Source organism: Acanthisitta chloris, unplaced genomic scaffold (genome assembly GCF_000695815.1).
Source record: "Acanthisitta chloris isolate BGI_N310 unplaced genomic scaffold, ASM69581v1 scaffold8228, whole genome shotgun sequence".
Classification (NCBI taxonomy): Eukaryota; Metazoa; Chordata; class Aves; order Passeriformes; family Acanthisittidae; genus Acanthisitta; species Acanthisitta chloris.
The window spans coordinates 28074-47766 of record NW_008685295.1 but is presented as its reverse complement, the minus strand read 5'-3'; the positions used below and the strand labels follow the sequence as shown (position 1 = coordinate 47766).

General features: G+C 36.7%; 1 protein-coding gene across 1 annotated transcript in view; it reads right to left on the bottom strand.

The window, feature by feature from the left end:
* Positions 1 to 2485: 2485 nt before the first annotated feature.
* LEMD3 (LEM domain containing 3) overlaps positions 2486 to 19693 on the bottom strand; it is a gene marked incomplete at its 5' end in the record, with an annotated part of 45278 nt that continues 28070 nt past the window's right edge. Inside the window, 10 exons of the mRNA XM_009079694.1 lie at positions 2486 to 2836; positions 3085 to 3163; positions 3255 to 3360; positions 5499 to 5580; positions 12755 to 12933; positions 13139 to 13241; positions 14275 to 14376; positions 16139 to 16287; positions 16369 to 16448; positions 18360 to 18427. Coding sequence (XP_009077942.1) covers positions 2673 to 2836; positions 3085 to 3163; positions 3255 to 3360; positions 5499 to 5580; positions 12755 to 12933; positions 13139 to 13241; positions 14275 to 14376; positions 16139 to 16287; positions 16369 to 16448; positions 18360 to 18427 — 1112 coding nt within the window. The remainder of the gene's footprint in view (positions 2837 to 3084; positions 3164 to 3254; positions 3361 to 5498; positions 5581 to 12754; positions 12934 to 13138; positions 13242 to 14274; positions 14377 to 16138; positions 16288 to 16368; positions 16449 to 18359; positions 18428 to 19693) is intronic.

Genomic DNA, 19693 nt, shown 5'->3' with positions numbered 1-19693 from the left:
CCCCGCGCCGCCCCACTGCGGGCACCGAGGCTCCCGCGCCGCCAGTGCCTCACTTCACCCCCGGCCGCAAGTCTGTGCCGGTGCGTACTGCCCACTGTGCCCAGCTTCTAAAACGGGCAAAGTTCTCCCTCCTCCTGCTCCCCCTCCACCGGGGACAGGTACAAGTGTGCGGGACAAATGCATGTAAGTAATGGACTTAGTCACCCTTCTTCGCTTGTCCTGCCCCACAACCCTTCGAATCATCACTGAAACAACTTGAAAACAACACAGTATAATGACAGAAAAACAAGCCTGTGTTTTCTGCTAGTCTATCAAACGCCCTTTAAGGACTTTTTATATCTAAAAATATAGGAAATAAGCTGAAAACACAAGACTCTTCACCCTTGGCCTTTAAGAGCTCAAACAACATGGTGTCACCAGGACTGAGAAGGCAAGGTAATGCCTCTGCACTCCCTGAAGACAAACTCAGGACAAAAGTCAAGCTAACACTTAGGTGAAGCTCAGTTGTGTAACACCTGTTCAGATCTTAACACCTATTACAAGTTAGTTAGGTGGCTATGACAAATTAATCTCCCCCTCACGACCCAGAAGAGAAAAGCATTTCAGTCAGAGACATCCAAATATCTAAAAGGTGAGACACATATAAAAACCCCTAATAAACCTTTAATTAGAGTCTGTTTTAGTTCTTTTGTTTGTTTTTACAGGATAGAGTGACAAATTACAACAAACATCTGATTTTTCTCAAATGTTCAGGTATTATACACATTCCCATCTGTCTTGCAGGAAGGGATATTGGTCAACTTAACAGTTTAAGGTAAAATAAGCTGCATAATAGTACATATTACAATAATAAAATGTACAGTGTTTACAAGAAATATATTTTAGAAGCAAGATAGATGCATTTGCATCGAGGCAACCTTTTAAAATGCCACAACTATTTTTACATTCACTCTTGCAACAGGTCACAAGATGGGGTCACTAAGGTCAGGTTAACAAACCACTATGATGCACATCAAATACAACAAAATTAGTTTATATACATAATACATATACATGTATATTATACATATACATATATGTATATACTCAAACTCATCAAAATCTACCAGACCTGGCACAATCTACTTACCCATCAAAAATATGTACTTGTCCTTGGTAAGTAGAATTCTGCATGGCTGATTATATATTATATATACTCATTCATTAGCATCTGAGACATAAAACTGAGGATTTAAAATTTTTCAGTTAATAAACTCTCCAATAATAAACATGGTGCCCACAAAAGCACAAAGGTAAGGCACAATAGGATTTCCTGTTGCAGAATAGTGTGCATCATGTTTACTTAACCATAAGAAAAACGTGCATTATTTGTGCAAGTTCATGCTGCAAATCCATCATATCTACAAAGTAAAGTGAGTTTCAGTAAAATCTGTGGGACTGGTGTGCTTCCAGTCCCACCTCCTACAGGATGTTCAGCTGGGTAACTACGTAAAATTGTTGTAGGAGTGGGAATTAGTAAAGCCAATAATCTTAGATTTGCAACTAAGCTTCTCAGCAACAATTTTGTACTTCTAGGTAAATGTTAGTAAATTTACAAGCTTGGAATCATAACATTTACTGACAGCTGTACTAGTTTGCATCAGCCAAAATTGTTGCAAGGAAGTATGTACCTTTTAAAATTTCAACAGGTAACTGGTTCATTAAAACAAGTTATAATGTATTGGGAGTGTCACTTAATACCAATGGTATTTTGTCACAGCCCTGACAATTGTAATAATAAATACAGCTTTTCACAAAATATTTTTCCAGTATCTGCCAATTGCTTCTTTATTGCTCACAAATTGGAATTCATTACAATTGGTATCAGACCTTTCACACAAAATCATAGTCAGGTATTTTAATATAAAACCTATAAAAGATATTTAACCTGTATCCAACACTTTTAGGTATTTGGCATTTTGTCATGGTACAGCCAAAACCATATAAAACATTAGGTTTTGAATAAAATAGGAAGCTTATTCACTGCTTCGATGCAGACATCCTCACAGAACACAACCATTTTTGCCACCACCAGCATTTACATTTATATACAAAGCCCAGTACATCCGCATTCAGTTCATTGTCCCTCACACTTATATGCAACCACTAATACCAAATTAACTTTCCCCATAACCTATCTGCACAAAATGATTCTTATACAGCAACAAAAAAACTAATATTGACTGAATTTTTTTTTAAAACTTATTCACCATCAGGAACTGTAGGTTGTTTGTTACAAAATACCCACGAGATTATTTCACAGGAAACTATGGAAATACAGGAAGTCTTCTTTTCTCCATGCTTTTGTATTATCAAAAACACTTCCTGGTGCAAAAATACAGTCACCACATCTGCAAATGTATAATGAATTCTGTATTCCTCATGCAAAACTTAAATGCATTGGTTTACTATAGCCCTGGAAAACTTCCTGAAGCAACTTCTTTTCTTTTTTGTCAGCTCAGTATTACTGCCTCATTGCTAAGTCCCTTTGGAAACAATATTTCTGGAACGTTCAAACTTTTATTTAATTCATTAAAGTATTACATACAAAAAGCACTAAAAAAAGGAAGACGGCAGCCAAACAGGAAAATTCCTGTTGCAAGTAACAGTCCTAGCAGTTGTAGAAACTCTTCTCAGGAACTTCCCTGAGAATTAGTTGTGCCTGACCGAAGACGCAGATGTGACATAGAGTTCATGTGTTTGTTTGATGGCTTCAGTGGAGTGTTACAAGTAAGAGCCTGGGGGAAGCGATGATGATATCGATCTAGTCGCAGGTACTTTACTGTTACGAGCTTTCCTAGGAGGCAAAGAAACAAGAAAAGAGAAACCTTGTGGTTCAGTATTACTGCAATTTGCTTCAGGATGTAAAACACATAAACATGTCATTACATTGAAATTAGTTTACCAGGTCATGGCTACTAAATACATCCAGTTTTTGTTACTGCTCAACACCTCGATGTAAAACATTCCACTGTTTAAAGGAACTCCAACGGCTCCACCTTCTGTCATATCTACCCATGTTTTGCTATAAACCCCATTCCTTACCATCAAACCAAGAGCCATGTAATGCCTTGAAAGCCTTTCCAGCATACTCCGGAGAGAGACACTTGACATATACACAGCCCTAAAGCAAAAAGAGAGAGGGTTGGGTTTTTTAAAAAGTCCAATGGAAAAGGATGAACAAAGTATTAAGATGTTACTGGAAAGACACACACCTCACGTGAATTTTTGTCAACAGCAATATGAACAATTCCATCATTATCACTGCATTTCTCCAAGATTGCTTCTTGAATTGCTAGATGCCAGTGATCACCTATTTCCCTATGCAAACAATTAAAGATTTCATTAAAATACATCGTTTTTAAAACATTCAGAACAACCTCATCCTTCCCCAGAGTCTGGTTTCTCTTTAACTTGACATAATTTTATGTTAAATGCCTTTGGGATAGATTTAGTACTTTTGCTACTGAATACACAGCAAATTGGGTCTTACAGTCCACCTTAGAAAATTCAGCCCTAGGAATCAAAAGGAATAATATGTATTTGGAGGGTGGTATGCAAGTGTTGTGTTAAAATAGGCTTATCCAAGTGATGCTGGGACTGATATTTTAAAAAATCATATTTCCACCTAGCATAGTAGGTGTCTAGAAGACACCACCGAAGTTTAAGACTGCTGCTGTAATCTGAGGGTTTCCAACGTACAAGTGAACAAGTTGGACAAGTTGCTCACTTGGTCAGTTTCCTGACTTGTGGCAGTAGAAAGATGATTATTTACTCTGCTGACATCGATAATACAAATTAACTGGTATATTCCCCAGATGACTCTCAGGTCAAGAGAAAAGACCTCTATTATGGGGCTGCTTCTACCAGCTCCTGGGGCATTGCTGAAAAGTACTTAGTCATTACTGTTAGTATATAATAACTTACAGAGCAGCTAAACACATTGTTAAACATACCTTGCACCCATAGCAAACATCAAAATAGTATTTGCCAAACTAATCACATACACTGATACATTTTGTGTTTCAAGTGGCCAGTGAAAGCATTCATCCCTTGCAGATCTGGGACAAGAATGTAAACCTTCTTCCTCTAATGACATGAACAATTGAATAATGTAGTTTGGCCTGCACTGAGGGTTTTGGAGTTTTGTTTGTTTGCCTTTGGTTTTGGGGTTATTTATTTTAAAGATTACTCCAAGGGCATGATAAAAAGTCCTTCCTTAAGCAGCAGTGCCCTGAAAGACAGCTCACAGAAGAGGAATGGGCTGGAGCATGCAATATGGAACTGGATGCAGTATCCCACTATGACTATAATCCAGTGCTCCAGCAATGGAGCTAGGTCAAGTTCCAAAAGAAAAGGTCTACAAAAAGAGAATCTATTAGAAGTTACAATGTTCAAAATAGCTGAAGACACTAAAGAGAAGTGTCAAAACAGAACAATGTCTATAACCATGGGATCTCTTCAATGCACTTGCTGGGCATACTGGGTCAGTACTGAAAAGCACGTTTACAGCAAAGCCCGCAAAGGGATACTGTTCTGACAAAAATAACATCTCGGTTACTAGCTCCATTAACAGCAGACCTTTTGAACAGCTAACATTCTGAAACAGGGAAGTAACCAATACAGCACACCAATAAATATTACAGTGAAGCCTCAGGAATGGACTTAATTCAGTACTACTCAGACTAACCAATATAGGTCACAAAGTCATCTTCAGTGCAAGGACAGTAAGGATATTGATCTCACTTAAAATTCTCTGCAAATCTCATGCTTTATTTAATCCTGCTACAGGATGATCAATTTGCCTCAAGAACAAAGCCTAGAATTTCAGTCTTGCTCACCCTATTGCAACCTGAAAACTATCAAAGAAGCCACAGTTGGTGTTTTTGACCAGTCATTAAGCCTTCAAGCCACGAGAAAGTTTTTAGAGTACTTCTCTACACTAGGGATAATACCATTTGCTTCAAAATTAGGCAGTCACAGTGCTATAAATAAATGATTTAAATTCAGTCTTTTAAATGCAAACTGTGCAAGCTCTACAACAGTCTAAACACTCCAGAACACTTAACAATACTTCAAGAACTTAACAATACTTCAAAAACTTACACTCTGTTGTTAGGCCACATGACTCACTCCTGTTGGGTGCTGAAACTGCATGTTTACAAATTTAATTAATGGAGAAAGACCAGTCATTGCTCCAAGTAGTCTGACTAAATGCCACTCTTCAAGAAGTGAGCGAGCCAAAGGCACAGAGCAAGACAATGAAGCACAGAAGACAGACAGGAAAATTTTTTTATGCCTTCTCACAGATATTAAGAAGAAGACTGGTTTTTGTACAACCCATTTGTTTCTTTTAAGGTGTTCATGTTTCATCAATTCTTCCAAACCCCTTTCAGAGGAAAGAAAAGGACTCTTCCAAAAGAATTCAGGAATACAGACACATAACTGGTTTTACTTACATAACTGGATCAAACATATTGCGGATCTTTAGACACGGTGTCAAGCTGTTCGGTGGTGAATTTCTTCGATCTAGGTGAAATGCTACAAAGAAAAAGAAATGTAATAGTAATTATTGACAGGCATAATACCACTGAGTTAACAGGTATCAACTCACATTGGTATCACATTAATATCTTTCCAATTTTACTCAAAAGTTTTCTTCATATAAAAGTTTCAAGCAAATTAGGTTCCCCACAGTCTTCTACCACACTGAAGAAAATGTACAATACTTAACTGATTTTTTTTTTTATAGAGTTGCAACTTCTACATTTAAAAAGAAAAGGTACTCTCTCATATCCAGGCCACAGTACATGGAAGGAATTCAGGATATTTTTTTTAAAATACCATATACTTGAAGAGAAAGTATTTGCATTACATCTCCATGAAAAGACAGATATACTTAATACCAGGAGCAAATTTTTAGAGCTGCAGGTTAACCATTCAGTTCTAACTGCCTGATGAATTTTCATTTCTCCACTTTTAGGGCAATTTGCTGCCTGTCTGACTGAAAAATAGGGTGCTGTTCAAATGGATGCTGCATTGCATCTGTATTGCACTAACATGTCAAGGAGCTCTATATGAGGATGGAGCTTTTGTAACCCTAAATGTTCTACACACATGATCAGAAGCCTGCAAAAATATGAAATGAAACACAGCAGAGGATAAAACAGATGAAAGAAGAAAAATGGAAGACAAAAATAACAGATAACTCCTTCAAAGCTGAACAATGTAATGAAATACATTCTGAAATTCTAAAACAAATATTAACTTGTCTACAGCTCACAAGTTCTACTTGTCAGAATCGCAACAGAAGACTGCACCATGAGGAAAAGAATCAAGGAGCCCTTCAGATGCAGACAAGGTAGCTCCATGAGAAGGGCCCACAAAGCAGCAATAGGAATGGAAGGGGATAACCCAGTGAAACAACTTTCAAGGCTTGAAGAAAGTTCTACTTTGATGACCTGAGATAAGCAGGGTTCAAGAGTTTAAACATAAGATTAAAAATCTTGACAAGACAAAATTATGTTCCAAACCGATGTTAATGCTTCTTTGTAAACCCTACTTTGGAAAAAGTTTGTTGACAGATTCAAGATTTCTTGAACTCTCAGGTTTGGGCAGATGTCTGTGCTTCTTACTGCTGACCTTTTAAAATCCTGCAAGTATATCCAAAATAGATGAACACTGCTGCTCTTCTGCATGTCACCAGAACAAAAATTGTGTCACTTAGAAGAAATTCAGTCATGTGGAACACACTGCTTGTGAAGGACAAGCACTAACCAAGAGAAAATTTACTACCTGCAGATACAGCATAGACAAACTTGTTTCTTATGCAAATTCCCAAGGTAAAAAACAAAATACAATTACCAACTAGAAATGAGAAAAGGTGATCTCCAATTCCAAAATCAAACCTACTGCAAGTTCCCCAAATAACTAAAAATGTTCTTGTTAGAATATACACACACAGTGCAAGTCACCAACACCTGTAACAATTATCTGGTTTTTTGCTTGGGAATAGATTTCTAAATATGCTGGTGACACTGCATCTATCTCTGAGCTGCCTATAGTTTAAGGACAAGTCCTTTTTCAATAGCACATGGTTTTGTAAAGTTTTTTGCCCCTGATTGAAAATTGTACATAGGGTATACAATAAAAACTTTACAGAACTAAGCAACATTGAAAAATAAATGGACTTACCTTACTCATGTAGGTTGGCTCCAGCAGATCAAGGTGGGGTGAAATGTCACCAGCATATTGTACACTGGGGCACCACACCATACTGGAGAAGGTGAGCTGGGGTGGACTAGTCATGGACCTGGACCTGAAAAGGTGTGGGGTTGAGGAAATTATGTGCTGATTGTTTACAGCTAGGTTTATTCAGCACATGGTTTTAATCCAAGGATAAAGAACGGTGAGATTATTTGCAGAGACCCTAGGCCCAGAGGATCAACATTTCTGCAAGCTGTTTATGAACTCCAAAAAAACCATACTGATATTTAAGGCAGCAGCTACACCACTGAGCTGTGCAAAAGTAACTAAATGGAGAATTCACCCTTTAGTGTATATACCTATATAAACCAAGCTTTGCCTGTTCCAGTTTCTAATAATTTTAATGTCCTTTTGACTGGAATATCTCAGGTGCTTGCAGAGATGACTTTAGCCAGAGCACACCACCAGCACAAAATTAAACTGCTACCAAGTTAATGCAACATCGTACTGGTGCAGCAAGTGTGCCCAGGGCAGTGCAGCATATGAAAATAAAGATGAACTCTGGTTTTTCTCAAAAAACTTTTCATGGTAACAAAGTCATGGTAAATTAAAAGTAAGTTTTGCAACTTAGATGTAGCTTTTCATGTATAAAGAAATAAAAGTGGCCATAGAAATCAGTGAGATACAAAATTAATGCTAGAACAGCAATAAGCATTAAAATGTATACCAGAAATGGGACCAAAAAGGGAGGCTAGGGAAGACAGAGACAATTTAAACATAATGCTGTACGTAACACAGTACCATAGTTAACAGATGTCTTGAACTTCATTACACATCTGTAACAATTAATTTGCCCCCTCCCCCAAAAAGAGAAAGTTTCGGTGACAAAGCTGTTCAGATTACAGTATTGATTATTTTAAAATTTACAATGGTATGGAGCATACAAAATATTCTCATAATAATAAGGGAATAAGCAGATATTCCTGGGGGACAACAGCCTAAGCTACACACTGATTAACTATGCAGCTCACATGCCTTTTTCTAAATAGGTCTCAACAGTGAGACTTGTAAGATGAGGGTAGAAAGGTAGGGATGAAATAGGAAAGCAGAAGCACAACTTTGTGCAAAACGTCACTGACAAGAAAAGTTTTAGGACTTTCATGTATTACCCTTGAGGACTAGTGAGCACCTTCAAGAAAAGGAGGTTACTTTTTATTTCATTCATAATGTACTGTGTTTTACTACCTTAAACCAAGTATAATTGTATCATTTCAGATTTGAAGAACAGCATCAGCTAAAAACACGTGCTTTCATCAACCTCTGTCACTGTGCCTGGAGTATGTCTATGATGGAAGAAGTCGCTCCTGCACTGACTTAAAAATGAACATTTAAGAGATTGCAGTACAGCTTTCTGTGCCTCTTGAATGTATTATTGCTTAAGGAATCCCCAAGTATCACCACTATGGGTCATAAGACAGCCCAACAGATCTTTAGATGTGGGTTTGATGCACCTGATAAGGCTGAAGACTTGCATCAAATATAGGTAACCAAGTTTCTGAAGAACACATTTTTTCATGTTAAGCCACAGATCAGTGTAATTTCGTAAGTACTAACCCTTATCAAAGGCAAGAACAAAAAGATAAAAGCATCAGCATTTTTACACAACACAAGGTTCTTCAGTAAATATGAAAGATACTGAAATCAATACACTACTAAACAGAAGAGTATGGTTGACTCAGAATTAAATACAGTTAAGTCCAGCTAAAGAAGACAAGCATGGGATGGATACTACATTTTATAAAGAGCATGAAATCCAGAGTTTTCCTGCAATAGTTAAGAGTAGAGTTGTGAGGTTTTGTGGGGGTTTTTCTTAGTTCATTTTTGTTTTGTTTAATTGTTTTGTTTGGAGAAAGGATTATGTTCTCACAAGCCAGGGAGGAGTGTCATTCACAAAAGGTAATAGGTTATCTTCCATACTGCAGGATGAAATATCACCCTAGATGTGGTACTTTAGAGAACCCCTTTATCTCATCTCCAAAGCTGTCAAGGAACTGTAGCTTTCGCTGTTTGCTTAGCTACATTGGAGCTCTGCCTACCTGTTTTTCTCTAGCGCTCCACTTATCAAAAGCACAATAGGACAATTGTATCTGTTCTTTCAAAAGAAAACCCAACACTAGAAATGTGGAGTTTTTTCTCCATTAATTTAATTAACACTTGATGTGATTGAGATTGTGTCTCAATCGACAATTCTCTTGTATACTGTTTTCAAAACATCGTATCTGTCTGTCCTACAATGAACTTACCTACATATTTTTTGATAATATTTCAAAGGAACTATACCAGACTTTATTCTGATCCAGTAAAATAAAATAAAAATCCAAAAATGTCAAAACAGGCTGCATCCTGGAGGACTGCCCAAAATATCACAGTGATGCTTAAACATGCCGCTAACCAACAGTGGAGCCTAGATCTCATGCATGCTACAGGTCCCACAGTTAAAATGTACACTGTCTTCTACTGATGTGTACATAGCCTTTTGACCTGTTAGTGTGTACTTTCTTCTTCAATTGCACATACTCAGTTGTTGTGCTCTGCTACAGAGCACTACCAGATCTCAGAAGGTGAAAAACCTGTGACTTTGAACTTTATTCACAAGATTCAAACAGAAGAATTCATTATGATTTTCTATATACTGAGTCTGTTTGGGATCTAACAGTCTGGAAAAGTATTGAGATTTATGAACTTCTATATTCAAACATGAAAACTGGAGGATAAACTTAATTCCAGTTGATGTATACTTCCAAAAAAGGAAGAAAGTGACACATATATGTAGAATTCCTAACATCAGGCTGTGCAGAAAGCCTGAGGCTTACGCTATTTCCAATAGTCATTTGAAAACAAGGAATACAAAATAGAAAGAGCTTTTGCATGTGAAAGTTGTGTTTGCCTGCTGACTACACCAAGAGCCCAAATGACCTATGTCATTTCAGCCACCCCATTTCCCTGCCCATCTGTTAGAATCAAAGTATGCAATTTCAGTTTTTCAAAGATCTTTGCTAAACTGCAAACGAAAGAAAATTAGGAAAATTGCTATTAAAAGAACTGAAACAGAATAGATCTTGATACACCCTATTCAGTAGAAAGCAGAGAGTCTTACGTATATACTCTAAGCAACACAGAGATAAAAGCCACAGCTGAGAGATTAAGTTATTCTATCCACATTCACAATATGCTAAAGTAGGTATCAGATGCTCAAATACAGATGGTACATAACAGTAGGTACTAAAGTAGATGGCTTTATAGGAAGTTTTGGAAACTACTGTTCTGCTGAGAGTCTTGAATGTATATTCCACATAGCAAAGCACCACCTGAGCTATCCCATGCTGAGAAGTCTACCAGATGAAGCAAAACCCAGTCCAATTTCTAATACAGGACAGAATGTCAAGAGTCCTTTATACTGCAGTCAAACAGCACAAGAAGAACTGAGAGCAAATAAGTAGTGAATGAGAGCTGGAGTGTCCCATTTTACAGCCTATATTGAACAACTAACCACAGAGAAGATTCAGACTTATGATAGATATATATACACACACATCGATCACTTGCAGCAGCTATATTCAACTTCAGTATCTGAAATTCAATCATGAAAGTACTACAGAGATGGAACAGAGACAGCTGTTGGCAAAACCCACCATTTCTGTCTTGCACCTAAAGCACCTGCACATCCCTAAAGTACGATGTCCTAGAAAGAAAAAGTTCTGCATCTCTCACAGTAAATATAATCATCTTACTATTGAAAATTTTGAGGAACTGAAATCAATACAGTTGGCACAGCAGAATGCTGTATAGCTGCTACTACAAGACAATGACTGCAGAACATCAAACCTGCAGTAGGATTCACGAGGTATTCTTAAAAAAGTAACCCTCATTTCCAATGAATGATTTAAAATGAGAAATGCAATGCTAAAACCAGTAGTGTAACTTTGAGAAGTATCTAATGATATCCCAACATAACATTTTACACAGACGAGCAAGAAATGAGTCCCAAGACGACTAAGACCCTCATCAGATAACATGCCAAAAATGCCTCAAAATATTTGACTTTTCACATTGACACACACAAGTGATTGATTTTCCTTTAAACTAAGGGAAAAGCAAAACTTTAGAACCAAGAGCTGAAGCATAAGTAGAACTTATTAAAACATGCAAGTGGCTAGGGACAAAACCAGAACGTTAGCAGTACTTGTACTTGGGTGATCAAGCTTGCTACAGCATAAATGTTTGAAGCCACAAAGAAACTCTTTCTGCCTGTCTTTGGAAAGGAAATAATCACATCGGAGAGAGTTACTTTAAACTGCACTCTCTTTTATAGGAAACAATAAAAACACTGTTTCATACAAGTAAAAAGGTATACCAGTAAAAGGCAAAAGAAGGAAGCCTACTGCTACTTGCATTAGTTAAACTAACAGACTCCAGAAGAATATAGAGGCAAGTGGAATTGCTTGCCAAAGGGAATTTTTATTTTAAGTGAGACTAGAAAAGGCTGTAAGTCTGTTTGTTCTTTAACTAGGCTTTTTTCAGCATCTAGTTCAATGCCATAAAAGTAATGCACAACCTTGGTAATATCAGATTTAAAAATGTGAACTAAAAACCGAAGAAGTAACCACTTCCTTCTCCATGACCATCAAAATAAGCCAATGAGTTTATAAACTAGGATTCTGCACAGCTTTTTTTTTTCAGTCCCACTGGAGAGATAATATGGCATTATAGAAAAACATGAGGCAAGAGAGAGTCACAACTTTTAAACAAACAGACAACTGCAAACCCACTAGACTCTTGCCACTTGGTTCCATGACAAAGCTGAAAAGTGACAAACCACTGCAAAATCCATTTATGATTACAGCCTTCTCTATTAAAGCAAATGCTTTGCACCACAGAGCTTGAAAAACAAAACGCACAGTGTAGAAAAATATTTATGACAGAGAAGAAGCACTACTAGGAGATGTTCAAAATCCATGCTCTCCTGAGGAATCTTTTGTCCCAGCAGTTTCCCTTTCAAAATAAAAGAATATCTCTTCCTCCTAACTCCGCTTTTAGGTACCTGACTGATAACAATAGGAAACTCAAGCCTACAAGATCCAATTTATCTGTTGTCAGATATAATTAATTACATTACTGCCAGCAAGTATAAGGCATGTCAGAATTTGACCAAAGATTATGATTTTCTGAATTCATGAAAAGGAACAAGCAACTCTGGCTACGTGCCCTCTGCATATTTCTGCAGTGGCTATAACAGAAAAGCCCACTTTCCTTGAAAACAAGGCAGACACTGACTGAACAGAGAAAGTAAGTCTATAAACGACAAGATAGAGAAATAGCACTGACAGTTCATAACAGTCCTCAAAAGAGTGAGAGAAGACAGGCATTTCATGTTCAAGCAACAAAGTGCCATTTAGAAGTGAGATGCAGAAATGAAAACAATTATAGTTGCAAAATATAACTTCGATACCTTGGCCTTGCCACACTTTCGATGGTATCACTAAAATTTTGTCACATGCTGCAGAAGGTTGCATCCACTTCCAAACCAAGAACTCAGCACCACCTATTCTTCGTGTCTCTGTGTGAACTCTAGATTCATTTGCCGCAAGAAAGTCAACTGCTCTGTTCCAGACTTTATTCATTTTCCTCCTTAAAAATTAAAGCATGAATTACAAAGTTAGCGTTATCACAACCTGCATAGTTGACAACCAGCATAGAAGAGAAATCCAATGTGTTTCTCCCCACCCTTGTCAATAAGAATCTTCAGTGTGTAACCTACTGAAATTAACTTAGTTAACTGACCAATTTATTTTCACTTACTTAAGCAAATTCAGTACTTGCAGTGAGAACATACCTGTCCTGAGGTGGTATCAGAGAATCTCGCACGTGTAAAATTGGCATGTAAGGCTGCAACTCTTTATTTTCAGAACATGCCTCGCTGTGACTTCTTAGAACATCTGAGGACACCATAAAAAAAAAACCAACCCAAACTAGTAACTATGTAGTTCATGGAGACATTAAGAAAAGTATCAATTCCGCTAACTAACAGCTACTCTGAAGACCCCTCCCAATTTCAGAAGTTGAGGTTTTCTGGCATTTTGAAGCATTTTTCTCTCCCAACCATGCTGAAGGCAAATTAAGAAAATTAACCAAACACAAGTACATCCAAGTAACCCAAAACAACTTTGGAATAAGAGTTCTTACAGTTACTCTTGACTTGTACTTTTAAGTGCTAGCAAAGACAGCCATCTTTGAAAATAAAGTGCTTTCCCTCCACCCCAACAAAACTCGATTTGCCAACAAAAAAAAGTAGGAAAATGCTAAAACCCGAAAAATAGTTCTGATTTACTTACCATCTCTGTATTTATGGTGACTACCATAGATGAAAGTAATAGAATGATTTAAGTAAAAATGCAGCTCAAGACAGAGCTTAAAAACTAAAAACTAGAAACACAAACTATTGAAAACACTGCAGCTTCAATTAGAAAGGCAAAATTTCAGAACTCAAGTATGCATTCTATTTTCTAAGTTTCTGCTCAAAATGAATAATTAAAAAGTTGGGTTATTTTCTATGAAAAAAAATGGACGGAATTGAGAGCCAACACATTTTTAGAGTGGATATTTTAGCTGAAGACAGATGAAAAAACAGATACAGAAAGCAACACGTCACCATACTTTAGCAAACAAACATCGCATTTATATTTGTTTTCCATTGTAGGATAAAAAACTACCAAGCCAACAGGAATTTTATAGCCATGCTGATGGAATTCACAAATCACAATCTTTATACCAAAAGCTTTGATTAGGCTTAATGAAAGGATGTGGGTTTTAATTTTTTTAAAAAGAGAAACAAAACACAAGAACCACACATTTGACCAAAAACTCTAACAGCATGACACTGACTACTAAACAGGAAAACATAATGCCAGTACTTTGAAAGCTCATACAGAGCTGATACAGATACATAAGACACAACTCAAGATGCCATACCTATGATTTTTACCACCATATCATACATCTGCTTTGTTTCTTCTTCCTCTTTTGCCCAACGGTATTTCATGCAGTGTAAGACTCCCCAAACCATTGCTATACCTGCATTAAGATACATAATACTCTTTAAACAGAATTACAACATTGGTTATTTAACGAAGTATACAGTGAATACTTAAGAATTTGGTTGAACTACCTAACAAGCACTATACATGTCAAAGCTAATGAAATATAATATACTGTCAGCAAGTACAGTGTATTTTACTAACACAGGAACACAAACTCCTCAACTTTAAAGAGCAGTTACTTTTAGAAAAACATTTCATTGCTCTAACAACAGCTTAGTATCCCATGACTGGGATTTGAAATTTTACCCATTTGTGAAGAAAAACAGTAAATCAATTACATTGGGAAAATTCAAAGTCATATTAAAAGTCGTATAAAGTGACAATTCAGAACATGTTACTATTTTAAAATGCACAAAGTTCTCTAAGTCACAGACAAGTCACATGCTTTAGATACACCAGTCAATACAAATTAACTTGGACTGCTTCAGTTCAGCTACAGATCTGTATTTCTTGTAAAGCAGTACTGCATGCTCTTTTTCTGTTACTTTACGTATTATTCCCAAAAGCGACAATCTGGTTAAAAAGGCCAGCAGCGTAAGCTGAAAATTAAGATTTTATTCCTTCTTATATGTCGGTGAGGGCACTACTACACCTGTGATCAACTAACAATAAAAAATAAAATCAAACCCAAGCCCCCCCCCAATTATAGTTACATAGTTTGTTTCATATATCAGTGACTGCAAGACAATGTTAACTGATATGCCAAGGAGAATGATGGACATAATTTTTGGCCAAAATGAATGTTAGCTATGACAACACATCTAACATTTATGTAGTAGTCTATTTTTTAAAATGTTAAATACAGATGAGACATGGAGCAATTTGCTCAGCATGACCTATGAGCCCAGTGGTTGACGTGGATACTGAGTTTCATCTCCACATCCCAATTCACTTCTCATACTGACTGCTATCAGAAAGACAGCAACCTGGGACAGTTTGTCTTTGATTCTTTTGGTTCATCAAAAGGCTAATGAATGTAGTCTCAAGTCTTCTCCTTATAAGCATGAGATTGTTAAGATACTGAGAAAAACAATTTATTAGCTATTCAGTAACTGTATGACTGTATTTCTATCCAGCCACAGTGAAGTGTCTGCACTCAGCTGTACCCTGTTTCCATATTGCATAGTTTTCAGTATGGTTCAGAATCAAATAAACTTGGATTAATTTGAAACTTAAGTAAAAAATTATCAAAGACTACATGAATTAGTCTTATTGAAGGATTAGATACATTTTTCACAACATAGTCTTAGACGTAAGAACATTTGGTGACAACCATGTTGGATATCCAATTTTTCCTAAAACCAGGGAGATCACATTTTCTATAGTTACATTTCCAAAGTTCCTGACACAACAATGAAATATCCTCAAAATTAAGTCTATCATATCCTTTTACTCAGCACTTTGTTTTTTCTGATCAGCTCAACATGGAACTTTTGAAAGCCACAAAGTATTGCTTTCAATACATACATACAAATAAACATACTCATACATACAATAAACATACTCAAAGAATGAGTATGTTTAGCTGACTACAGAAACAGATGATAGCAATCAGTGTGAAAACACAGTGGTGCAACAGAAGGGCAAAGCAAACCGCATCATAATCAAGATACTGATAGGAACTCCAAGTTGGATAGTTGAATAAAAACTTTCTTTAAACATGCTGGTTACTTTTCCCCATGCACTTAGATAAATGCAAGTTACAACAAAAAAGTCTGACTGCTTTATTTACTTACCCAAAAACAATATTGACAATCTGTGAGTTACATTAACAAATGCACGGCGAAAACGACACCTGAAAGACATCTTTGGACTAGTGGATTCCAGATACTTCACATCTGTTACATTAGTGACATCCATCTCATTAGGGTCATTGCTGAGACACCTATTAAAAAATACATGGTACTTAAGAAAAAAAGATACATTCTCTTGGAATAAAATAAGCTAAGAAATAAAGACCACTTACTTTATGCCAACATCTTCTCCACTATTCAAGATCCACTGTAATGCCTTGTTAAGTACACTTTCATATTCTGGATCTAAACTCTGTCAAAATACAGTATTAATGAGTAATTTTGTAAATAACCAGAAAGTTATTATGCCACAATAAAACACAGGTTAGTAGCCAAAACTATATTGTTTTTTTCCTGATTCTTCAGATTTTGAGTAAGTGCTCACTGCACGCAGTACATGTGTATACACCATGAGCAGTTAGACTCGCTAGCACCACTCCAGAGAAGGATTGTGCGAAAAGTCAAACACATCCACAGTTTTAGTCACAGTTCTAACCTACAGCACGAAAAGAAATATTCAGCCACTGGGCGGCGCTCACGGGGAAATCTACGCAGGGAGTAAAACTCCAAACCCTGCTGGAAATGCTCCTGCAAAAGCAGCTCCACGTCCTGGTCTTTTTTAAGAAGCTTGAGTAAAATCAGTTTAACAGATACCTTGCAAATATTCCAGTGTTTGTAGATCAAGAACTGACATCGATATACAGACACCGACTTTTAAAAATTATTTGGTACCAACTATAACAGGAGAACATTCACTGCTGTCTGAGCTAAGGCTGCCTCCATAGCTCAACTTTGCAGGTTCTTATGCAGAAAAAGAGCAGCAAAAATGGAAGTTACTATTGTATTTGAAATTATAGTCCCCCAAAAGATTTTTCTATCTTTCCTCTGAACCTCACATAATGTAAATGACCTAGAATTAAAGCATAAGCACTTAAGAAAAAGAATGGGTGGGTTTTTTTCAATATTCTTTTATTTTATTTATGTTTGGTTTATAATTTGAGATTATTACTGAAAACAGAAATTCTGCGAAGGAATTATATTTATACTCACAAAATAAGGTTCCATAGGGTTAAATGAGACTTCATTCAGAATGATAAATTTTCATATTAAATTTGAGCTTTCTAGCAGAGCTAGGACAGTTATGATAACCACTGTCATTCTTTCAGCATAACAGAAAGGCAAGACAATCAGCTCTATGGCATCAGCTTAATTTTTTCCACGATGCACTGGTTTTAACAGATAACAGAGTATCACGGTCAAACCACAAACCAGTGTTGGCAGCTTCTTTGGGATGGTCTAAACATTGCCCCTTTTTGTCCACTACGCAAAGGTTTGCCAAAATATACAATTTCTATACCTTTTTATATTAAAAAAAAAAAGAAAATCACATCAGCTTAGCACCTCCCCATTCAATCAAAGATATCTTACACTCTCAGCCTTTTAAAAGCTTCAAGTAGTTTTCCACTGAAGGGTACACCAACGTGGGCTAAAATAAACCCTACAGCTGTCAAGACAAGGCAAGTGTCATCTTTTATTTGGGGAGTAAGGCAGGGGAATGACAGCAGAGAGTGGGATTTCATAATACTGCACACCAATCAAATCAACAAAAAGGCCTTTTTTTGACCATTTCTATTTAAAGCATCAATGGATGGCCTGCACAAAGAATGAGTCTCCACACAGCTGCTGCCTGTCTGAATGTCTGCACAGATCCACACATCAGTATCTATTCACTGAGAAAGGAAGACTAACCTTTTCTACTGAGTCTCAAAATCCAGTATACTGGACTTCTGGAGAAGCTTCTAGATATTTGAATTTTATAAATTTGTTATTTTCGTGTTGGCCCATTATCCCCATCAATCCGAATCATGTCCTGGTGTTTTAGCTAAAGGGAAAAAACCCTGCGTGCCATCAAAGCACTACTAGCTACACTTTGATCACAATTAAGCCAGTTTCTTTCACCTTCCCTCTCTTCCAAATCCTCACATCCCCAAATAAAAATTACATGCAGCACATGTTCAAGCCATGAGTTCCAAACATTTCCAAATAATATTCAACACTAAGTCAAATTTTAGTCCATACATTAAATATGAAACCAGGCCTTACAAACTGTAACTTATACAAGTCTTATTGTCAACCAATGAAAAAATACCTCTCATTTGCTTACTTTTAAATATGCAGCTGCCTCCTGGACGGTAAGGTTTCTTCGAACAGAGCTGCCACATTCGTGTTCCCCTGGTAAAAATCAAACTTTTATTGTCATCTACTTATTACTTCATTGCATAAAATAAAATCACCTAAACACAAATTTATGTTTAACACAATTCACATAAGCAGCAGTAGCGCAGTAACTCTCATCAGTTCCACTAAAAATATGGAAAAAGCTCTGCACAAATTTCTCCTTCCAAAAAAAGTTAAAAACCCCCAATGATTGTGACAGCAAATAATATGCACAAATCACATCAATACAACTCCTCGGAAAGTGTATTTTGGTATTTACATTGAAATTAGAACAAAAAGTAGTATGAAGAACTATCAAAACAACAGTACCATAAAACAGTTGCTGACTGAACTGACTCAACTTCCAAATAATTTCCATTTACTCTGAAACCTGTATTATCTTTAATAGAGACCAAATTCCAGTTGCAACACACTCATAATGGCAAGGCACTGTCAAGTTACTACATTTTAGACTGGCCCAAGTTATCAAAATAACTCTTTACCTTCCTGAACATGCACAAAATCCCACTGTGGCCTGCAAGTAGCAAGTTATAGAGAAGAACCTTCATGTCTCATTCACAGTAGGGAGTTCCAAAGAAATAAGTGTTTCTATGAAGCGAAAGTCCTTCCCAGACTGCTAAAGTAAAGTTTATTTCAACACACTTCAACACATTTTTGTGAATTTGGCCATGCAAGCACATTAGCATAGCAAGGATGCTCTTCTCTTACTCCTGGGTTATAGAGAAATAGGAACAGCGTTTTTAAGAGTGCTCATATGCTGTCTGGTCCAGAAGCACTGCTGGAACTACGGCTGTGTGAATGCATGTATTTTCTATTAAGTGCTGAGCAGAAAACTTTGAGTTGTTTCACTTGATAATTAACACGTAACGTTAATGTTATTAACATGCAGTCCCTGAGTCAACTGTAACAAAACCAGAGAGATCACTGCTGAAAATCAACACCACTTTTGCCAAAACCCACTCTAAATTTAGAACTCAGCACCTGAATTGGAGTTTTAGCCTACTCCTGTACATAATTTAAGCAGGCATTCTTTTTGCGCAGCATAAACTCTTCAACCTGTAAATTTATGTGTGTAATCATCAGCGATTTCATGTTTCAAGACTGACATAGTTATCCCAAGTCTGCCAAACTCATACAGTCTCTGGTGTAATCATTGTTTTAATTCTGTAAATGGTGGAATAAATATAACAAAACCAAAACGTATCTCTCCAGAAGTCATATATTATAACCTCAATCAGTATTAAGCTGTAGGATACGAGC